This window comes from Pseudochaenichthys georgianus, chromosome 14 (genome assembly GCF_902827115.2).
Source record: "Pseudochaenichthys georgianus chromosome 14, fPseGeo1.2, whole genome shotgun sequence".
Lineage (NCBI taxonomy): Eukaryota > Metazoa > Chordata > Actinopteri > Perciformes > Channichthyidae > Pseudochaenichthys > Pseudochaenichthys georgianus.
The window spans coordinates 33,881,702-33,891,622 of NC_047516.1; the positions used below are offsets into that span (position 1 = coordinate 33,881,702).

Below are 9,921 nucleotides of genomic sequence, written 5' to 3' on the forward strand. Positions count from 1 at the left end.
TCTTCCACGGGAGTTTATTCTCCCGTTAGCTCACACTGCAGCGGCCGCTCTAAAGTATTCACTGTCCGACTCACACAAGCAGCTGATGCATATCCCCAGTTCCCCTTAAAGAGCCTGTGACACGGTTTTCCCCCATCATCCAAACCCATCAATTTGAGTACATATTGTCCCCTTGAAAACCGTTACTGAACTGATTTTGGATATTTGTACTTTGATAACCATTAATCTGCCTTCAATGTTGACAATTTTCTGGATCTTCTCGCGGATTCTTCAAGTCCCGCCAAATGATGGGTGACGTCATTGCGGGCACAGAGCTCCAGCTGCACCGTTCAGGATCCCAGCATCTGCATGTAAACCTTTATATATATACAGTCAGATGTAAACGCACGATGGCGCACACAGCAGCAAGCTCAGCGATGACAGGTTAATGTTGAACGTGTCTGAGAGCTCATATGAGGCTGAAGGATCGGTTTATGTTGTATCTGTTAGAAGTTTAGGAATGAGGTGCGTCAATATGGGCGATCATATGGTCATGTAGCCAGTGGTGGAATGGGACTAAAAATCATCCCGGGACTCTCGACCGGCCCACTTCGGTACCGCTAGTAAATTGTCAACGGGGGGAGTGGGGATGTCAGGGGCGGCGGGTGCTGTAGATAGTAAATGTAAATATGTACATATTTGTGTCACTGCATCCTGGTAAAATACAAACATAATGTATAATGTCTGTGTCTTTGACATTAGCGCTGCTAGCCACCTGTGCCCTGTACTACGAAGCCAGTTCAACAGACCCTGGATATGTTTGAGTAACAAACAAACTAACAACAACAAACTAACAAACGAGATCTCGCTAAGCGGTCCTACGACGCTGGTTATCAACTCGGTAAATCAAGCCAGGGTTTCTCTCTCCAGCTGAGAGCGCGTTCACGTCTAAGACACGAGTGGATCTGACTTTAATTACATTTGTCTCGAGTGTTTCGTCAACATAATGTGTTAAATAATACTTCTGCATCCAGTCTGTGACACTGTGAGTGTTGCACGGCCAGATGAGGCTGGAGAAGCTGACTCAGATAAGGAAATATATGATATATTATGATATTATATGATCGATGATGTAATATGAATGATAAGTGCGACACGTCGGCGTCTTCTCTGCATACGGCAGTTTAAACTGTATTTCCTTTATCCTGTAATATGACTTGAGAGATTTAAACTCCGCACACTGAGTTGATCTCTTTTCTATAGACGCCGGAGGCGGGCAGCGTCAGGTAAAATAAGTTATTTAGCCTTCTCACACCTGAGCCTCACGCGCCGCCTATGGGGGATGTGCTAGTTACTTATCCGACCGGCCCACTTCGGTGCCGGCCCATCGGGATTCGTCCCGATGGCCAGTCCGCCACTGCACCCAGCCCACGTAAACTGTCAACGGGAGGAGCCTCGCTGCGGGGAAACGGTGGACCTAGTGTCCCGATCGGAGTGGGAATAATAATAATAATAATCCGTGCATTTTATCCATTAATTTCCCCAACATTGTGGTAAAAAAAAACACACGTTTAATCCATGTTGTTGGTGTACTACAACTACAAAAAGCATCGGTTTGTTTTCTCATCAGGAAATGCAGACCGGCTCAAACAAACGATTTTTAATCATCATCCTCACGATCATTTAATGTATCATATGTTCGCCGAATTGACATGAAAGCACTAATAAATGTAGTTTCATCCACTTGAGTTTACAACCACAAAAATAATCGATTTGTTTTTATATCACATCCGACAGGAGGAAATTCAGCAGCTCTCACTCCCGATTTTTAATCCTAATGTAATCATCATCTTCACCACGATCATTTATGTTTGCCGAATTGACATGAAAGCACTGACAAATATGAATATACTGTAGTCAACTTCATTAAAACGTTATTAACGTGCCTAATCTCAGTAATTCACCATTTCTACGCATGACAACACACTTTGTCCGTGTTTGGCTCTCGAAGCGTTCCCGCATTGACGTCACTTCCGGCTTCCCCCAAAACTTCAAAATGAGTCGAAGGAATTTCCCCGCGATGTTCGAAATTATTGATATTTAACGGAACGGTATCGCTTTTTCTTTTTTAAACTGACGGTTCGAGATTACTAGTAGCCCAATATTTCATTGCACAACAGTTGTTGGGATGCTGTCACAGGCTCTTTAAGTGAATGTGTGTCAGTCTGAATTGACGCTGTTTGGCATCACAACGCTGTTATGAAAGTTTCTCTGGTATAAACTGGGTGATGTTAACATAGCAACCGAAGCTAAACTGACTACTTGCTATTGCTATCCTATTGTGGCATAAACCGTTTGCTACAGGCACATTTTACCGGCGTATTTTTATTATGATTCTACTTGTGATAGTCGGACACGACAACCTGTGCAGCCCATGTATTGATTCCACCCGATAGTTGCTATAATACAAAACAACACGTCTGCCTCTCTCCACAATGATCAATAATAGTGAACGGATGGTCAAAGTAAGGTACAAATAAACAGAATCACACGAAGCCTGGTTAGTGTTGCCTGACTTTATAAAGTGTGTTTATAAGCACTACTGCTTCAGGCATGACAGTCGACCCATGTTCAGGGGAGGTGGGTTTAGTTTCCTGCACGCCTCGACATAAGAGAGACGTAAGTGACTCCACCTCTTAGCTCCGAAGCTGTTGCCTCTAGACCAGGGGTCTCCAACCTTTCTTCACCTGAGAGCTACTTCGAAAAAATGAAAGTGGCCAAGAGCTACTTGCATCGCATCGCTTACATTTATTCACATAGCACTCATCAGTTGAATTAAGCTATACACAAAAGTGTGAAATTGCAAAACCTAAAGCTTATCACAAATCTTAACTTCACATCAAGGTCCAAGAAAACGACAATTTCTCACATATTAATATGGACAACATAGTAAGTACTTCACTGAAGATTCACATAAATGTCCAAGAGCAAAATACAATGTTTTCACTTGTTATTATGGCCCACATAGTAAATACATCGCCTTAATCACCACCTTGCAAGCATCTTATGGCACGTGTGTAAAATAAGTGCATTCACTCTTTTTTACAGTTAGTGAGAGAACTGGCGCTGCATGGAGTCACCATACAGGTGTCTGCTGGAGTGGACCCACTTAGGTTCACTCTAATAGAGTCATTCATGTTCATCAGTCGGTCTTGTTCTGTATTTAGATTTCATGACATGCATGTCAGAAAAAGCTGCTTCACAAAGGCATGTAGAGCCAAATAAAGCAGACGTGTTCAGTGCTGCTTGGTGAATGTTCTTATAGTTTTCTGGGTCTACAAGGCTCCAGAAATGTTGTGAGTTTTGCTGAGACTTCAGCTGAACATTATTTATACATTATAACCTCCATCTACACAGGATTGACACTGAACAGTGCATCCATATTTTCTTCTTCTTCGTCTTGACATTAAATTATAAACCATAATTAATCAATTGTAGGCCTATAGGTCTAGCCTCCCTATATCTGTGTGTGACATTTTTCCATCCTCAAAAACAAAAAGCTAATGCTTCTGCAGTCAAGCTGCAGCTTCTAGCCACGGTCTTCTGTTAAAGAAAGGACACTGAATGTCCTGAATGTGGCATCACACACAGGACTTGAGTCTGAACACAGCAGACAACAGGAGTATTTACAACAGCATATAACAACTAAAATACTGCATGTGGGTGCACACTCACATTCTCTGTCTCACTGTTGCATGAATCCCATGAATGTATGAGACTAAGTTAGCTTCATTATATCTCAGTGATTAAGTGAATAATAAAGTTTCTATCGGGTCACTATCAGCCTGTCACTCTTATTAGTAGTTATTTTTCAGGAGGGGGCGGGGCTTGGAGGAACGGAGAGGAGACGGTGATCGCGGAAGCTTTCCTCCTGCCTTCACAAACTTTACACACGTATTTATCAACTGAAAATAGCAAGAGGACATTCATACTCTGCAATCCAAGACTTGATTAAATCCACCAAAAACCTGACATTACGATAACGAGTGTTTTTCAAAAGCACAAATCCCTCCCCGTGTCTCTGAGCCGCAGCGACGCGGCCTGATTCAGAGCTGGTCCTTCTGCTGTTGGTTCTGGACTGGTGCTGCTGGAGAAAGCAGACTGCTTCATGTGTGGTGTCGCTGTGCCGCTGTCACATCTGCTCCTTGATCTCTGCAACACGGACCAATTTTATATTTGTGTGACAGAAACAATTCTAAAATAAAAACACTTTATTGTCCGGCCGCGGCCGAAAAATCAGGAAGCACCGTCACTACGCTATAATCGATAATCGAGTGGCGAGCTACTGAAAAGCTGCCCGCGAGCTACCGGTAGCTCGCGATCGACGTGTTGGAGACCCCTGCTCTAGACCGACAATTTTTTGGAGCTGGAAGTGAACCTGATTCCGGAGCTGCGGTGTGAACAAGAAAAACCGGCACATTTCAGGCTCCAGCTCCGAGCCGGAGCTGAAAACGCGTTGGTGTGAAAGGGGCAATAGAGACAAGTGGTTAACTTACACTCCTATATAGTAACATCCAGGTAAATTAAAAAAAGACACAGTAAGAACAATCTCCATCTTCAACTGTAGGGGAAGACTTAAACAATCCATCTCCAAGTTGCTACAGCCGCCACATAAAGGCAATAGAAACCAGTCAAGTTTAAGAACATGACATATCATAAAGCAACACCATCATCAGACAAGTAGGGATGGGTATCGTTAGGATTTTATCGATACCGGTATTTTTCGATACTCTTATCGATACTTTTCAATAATTTGGTGCTCAAAATTATAGACATGATTAGAAGATGTGAAGATTAAAACAGTCATTTTATTGTAATTTATTTTTATTTATTATTTAATGTTACTTTTCAATGCAGGTATGAGTGTGTTTGACGGTGTGTCTCTGGAAGAGGGGCAGTAATTAGGGGCAGTTCATAAATCCATGTAAAGGCCCTGACACACCAAACTGACACCAAAGAACACGTCCGATTGTTGTGTCGCCTCACGTCTCTTGCATCTTGGCCAAAAAGTCGCACTGGAACACACCACAAAGACTTCAGTCAACGGTCAAGTAGCACGTACCCACTGCGCATGCGTGAGTGGCAATAGCTCTCCTTACCAGAAAGCGGCGGTAGTGTGTATTGTACTTGGTTTGTACTTGTTTAACTTTTGTCTAGTTTCTGAACAGATATGAGGAGCTGTGAGCTCTGAGTGCTAAGAGCTAACGGCTGTGTTGTTTTTCTGGGGCTCTCATTGAAGATGACGTCACGGCTCCGCCTACACTGCGTTACTATAGTAACTGCCCCAGTTCCTAAACTGTAATGGAAACGCAGCATTAAAGTGAGCTGGGCCCAGGCCCGGACTGGCCATCGGGAGGACCGGGAGGTTTCCCGATTGCCTGGCCTGTTAAGTGGCCTGCTGGCCTGAGGATTTTTTTATACATATGTATTGTGAACGCAACGCTGCGCAAATGTGGGTCTGACTCTGCCTCACAGAGGGTGACTGGCTGTCTACACGATGTGGCCTGCCGACATGGCCACTTTCATACAGATCATACTCAATTGGTCTCTGTGTGTCATTCAAGCTCGGGAGGGTGTGTGTTATGTGTGGCGCGAGCGAGTGAGATAAAGCGCGCGCACCGGTTACGTGTATTGTTGTTGTTAGCATCTGGTGCTAGCTAGCTGCGCTAACGGATATAAGGAGCTGTTTCAACAACAAGGTGGGGGGAGAGTCCTCTCCTGTCAGACTGATAACTACAACTCAGGTGAGGTAAAGGACTCTCTGAGTGTTTAGATAGTTAACTTAGTCTAAGTTCTCTGTGGGTCTCAAACGGTTTGGTCACCATTTATGTAAACACATATTTCCATTTAAGGGGGGAGTGATAAGTAAAATATGCATGAATAATAAAAAAAAAAACGTTAACTAGGTGAAAAAAGGTAAGATAAACTATTAAAACTTGTTGAGAGCTAAAACTAGTCTTTGCTGCTGCCTCAAAGAGGAGCAGGGGGAGAGGAGGGAGACAGGTGAGGCTGGTTCAGGAGCACAGACACACTCACAACTATAAATGAACCAAAAACAAATAAATAAACAAGTTTCAATGTTTTTTCATATTGGATATGGGATGTTATAGGTTATGGCCATGTTCTTATGATTTTATGATTATTTAAATGTATACAGTTCTGTTTCATGTGGGTGTAGGCTCTCTCTTTATTTCCCCCTCAAAATGCACCAGATTGATGCATTTAAGTCCAACATTTAAAAAAATGTCTTACCGGGGGTGAATGCCCCCGGACCCCCCTATAGGATTTGAGGTCCACCCCCACTTAAAATATGTTCACATAGGTTCCTAAATAGATTTGCACATTTTTTAAAATAGTAACCCATGTCCATATGTTTATTTTTGGGTAGTAGATTTATGGGCAGCAACGCTGTAAAAATTGACAAATAAATCCAGCAAAATGGCACAAAAAACTGGTAGTGGCCTGGCTGGGTGTATAATTCCCGGCCTGACTTATTGTCCCAGTCCGGCCCTGGCCGGGCCTAATAAGGCCTAACCAAACCGAGCGAGGCCTGCAGTGGAAACGCGCCATAAGAGAGCCGAGCCAAATGATCCCCCCCCCCGCTCTCGGGGTGGACGCCCTCTCAGCCTTGGTCTGGCGGAAACACTGGGTTCAACACATTAGTTGCTTTCAACACCAGCAATAATAGTGTGAAGATTTGGATATGCCACCTCTAAAATTCAAGCTGGTTGTCAGAGGGAAAAAGTAAACAGGGCAAAAATAGGCTTTATCCTGTGGTTATGTAATATGAGCTACTTGTTTGTGGAATTACCAGAAAAACATGGTATAAAATGATATGGTTATGATATGAAATATTCCCACGCTCTTAAAAAAAAAACTTCAAGCCAACAAGTCAACAAGCCCTGTGCATAATTGTACATAACATGACTCACGCATGGGTAAATATTAAGATGACAGTGTGTTTTGATCACTGTCGGCATGCTGGTTTGTTGACACAGAGGGTGGTGAGGTCACAAGGCAGTTCTTTAGACACGCACACACACAGAAACACAAACCAACACAGTCACAAACACATACTTCTCATCTCCATGTGACATGTCTGGCATGGCTATTTGTCACATTGGCCATAAAGAGGCATCTTGAATAACACATACTTCTCTGCATGGTACAAGGAACTACTTTGGGTCTTTACAGCAGGTTAGAGGCAGGGGCATTCCCGTAACTCCATGTATCAGGTTTTCACAGCTGCTTTGTACGTGCATGTGAAGGAGTTGCAAATAAAACAAATTGTACAGAAAGGAATGAAAATTCATCTGCAGGCCATTACATGAAAACCTGCACCACACCCTGCTATCATGAAGCACTCTAATAATGGGGCATAGCTTTAATGACTATAGGCCTAATGTTATCCTACTTATATAGCACAATTGCAGTAAATTATGAATTAAATATAACTCATTTACAGTTGTGCTTATATATTTTCAAGCAGCTGTGGCTCAGGTACTAAGTGGGCATCTACCAATCACAGTCAGTTGTTTGTCCCTTAGATTCAACATGGCTAGGTGTCTTTGGGCAAGATACCTAAATGAGTCCTGTATACATGGTCAGTGGTATTTAAGTAAGTCGCTTTGGATAAAAGGGTCAGCTAAATGACATTTAATGTCCTATCATTGCAGCCCCAAAAGGGTCAGACTGCATATTAAGATTTATGTAACACTGCTTATTTTAGGTTTCTTTTTTGCCTAAACTCATGACTGCCACCAACCAATCAGACTGCTTATATCGGACTAACTATTTTGCATTGAATTTGTATTGTTAAATGTGTTGTTCTAACCTAACGTTCGTTTGAGCAACATCATCATCAAGTGGCAGACTCACCAGAGCTTTGCAACATAGTGGCCTCGACCTTTCGTAAACTGAGAGCATGATCACATGTAACCTAATAAGTCCTCAGTTATGAACCATCGCACAAGCTTGCTATCTGGCCACTCCGCCCAGCGTAAACACTGCTGCTCCACTGCCAGTGCTTGGTAAACAAAGATATCAGTTGTGATATTAGAGGAACTGTAGCCTAAAAAATATCTGCACACAACACGGAGTATCCACTCCTCCAAACTGAACATCATCGTTGGTGGAAAGGATGCTGCTAAATTGACGGCATTAACATAATAACATATGTCCCTGTCAGTTGGCCTTGTTTATTTCACCTGAGGAAACACTTAGCCCATGATACTAGTGTTAAAAGGGAAGTAGCATCTGAATGAATATGTATAAACTGCAAGTTATCGTTAAAGTTACCCAATTTACACATCAGCGCTAATGTTAAACTTCACGTTAGCGTTAGCTCAATGGTACCATTAGCTAACGTTGGCTGGCAGCAAAACATTGGATAAGGCGTACGCTAAGGGAGCGGAAAGCCTAGCTTGAATATAAACAGTTGCAATTTACAAACAGTTGCTCAACAACCGCCCTAGGCCACTAAAAAAACAATTATATTTTAACTCAACTAACAGAGATGTTTGCTGACCAACTCTGTGGGAAAACTGAGCCATAAACCTAAATAGCTGCACAGCTAGGCTAAAGTAAGCTAGCTACCAAGTTAGCTTCTGGAAGCTTACCTTCTGAGAATGCTGCTGAAGGACATTCTGCTCCACGGTCATGGCGGATTCAGCAATAAATGTATAATTAAATTCAAACCAGGGGTAGCAAAACGCAGAGAATACTTGTGACTGAAGCGAATAAAAACACGATGCTATGATGTCCCCTCCTTAATCAGCGACATCACGGGCGCCATAGAGAATAGCGCAGGTCGTCAGGAGGAATGAAAACATTGCTCTGCCCTGCCTGAGCTCTGGGATTGATTACTCACGTCTGCTCTAGGCAACTACGTCATGATCAGATTTGTGGAGCTCATGGATATACAATTGTTGACCGCATTTATTTAATAACCAGTTCAGATTCAGCTCAATCGTTTTTCTAATATTCCATTCACACTTTATGAAAAATAATATCCTGCTTATATTGTGGAAAATTGGCCCTTCAATATTGTTTTTATTTCTCAGACAGTTTATAGATTTGCTATCTTCACGGTCATCTGTATATTTGTCTTACTCTCAAATGATGGTTTATTGTATTTCTATTTTGAGATGTTTATATTTTAGAGTTGTCCGTTTCTTACTATTTTAATTTGTTATTATGTGCAATGCCTTGTTGGTTTTATGCTGCTGCAACAAAACATGTTCCCAAATTGGGATTAATAAACCTACATTTTATTTTACTTGAGTCTTTTAATTTCATGCTACTTTGTACTTCTACTCCACTACAATTCAGAGGTACATTGTGTACTTTTACTACACTTCATTTATTTAATACCTTTAGTGACTTTACGGATTTGGATTAATGATGTGACATAGTACAATCAACTCTTAAATCAGAATGTAGTTACACCTGGAGTAAATCTATAAGGATTTTTTTTATTTACTCTTAAAGTCAGAACTTTGGGATGTTATGGGGGGGGGGGGTGACTCAGTAACAACAGCAGCAGGGATGATATGAAGAGTGATTTCATCAAGATAAAGTTCAGAGTTTCACGCTCCCACAGAACAAACTGGAACACATTGTTGTGCAATAACACTTCTTATGTGCAATAAACATGATTTTACAATGATTCTTTTTTTACTAGCTGCTTTGCACAAGTTATTACTGTAGCAACACTTGTAGAATAACACTGTTTTATAATATACATATTTATAATTTGCATTTTATGTTTTATTCTATATGAATTGTATTGTATTCTTTAACTCATGTGTAATGCCTGTTAACATTCTGCTTTGATAATATAATGAATGGTGTAGTAAGTATATCTTATCTAATATAATATGT

General features: G+C 41.7%; 1 protein-coding gene across 4 annotated transcripts in view; it reads right to left on the reverse strand.

Moving 5' to 3' along the window:
- The window catches only part of usp25 (ubiquitin specific peptidase 25), a 51,608-nt gene extending 42,706 nt beyond the window's left edge, over positions 1-8,902 (reverse strand). For 2 of the 4 annotated variants that reach the window (XM_034098487.2, XM_034098486.2), the window contains exon 1: positions 8,658-8,902. In XM_034098487.2, the coding sequence (XP_033954378.1) occupies positions 8,658-8,699 (42 nt within the window). In that variant the 5' untranslated portion in view covers positions 8,700-8,902. The remainder of the gene's footprint in view (positions 1-8,657) is intronic. The other 2 variants (XM_034098489.2, XM_034098488.2) reach the window with 1 other exon arrangement.
- Positions 8,903-9,921: the final 1,019 nt, after the last annotated feature.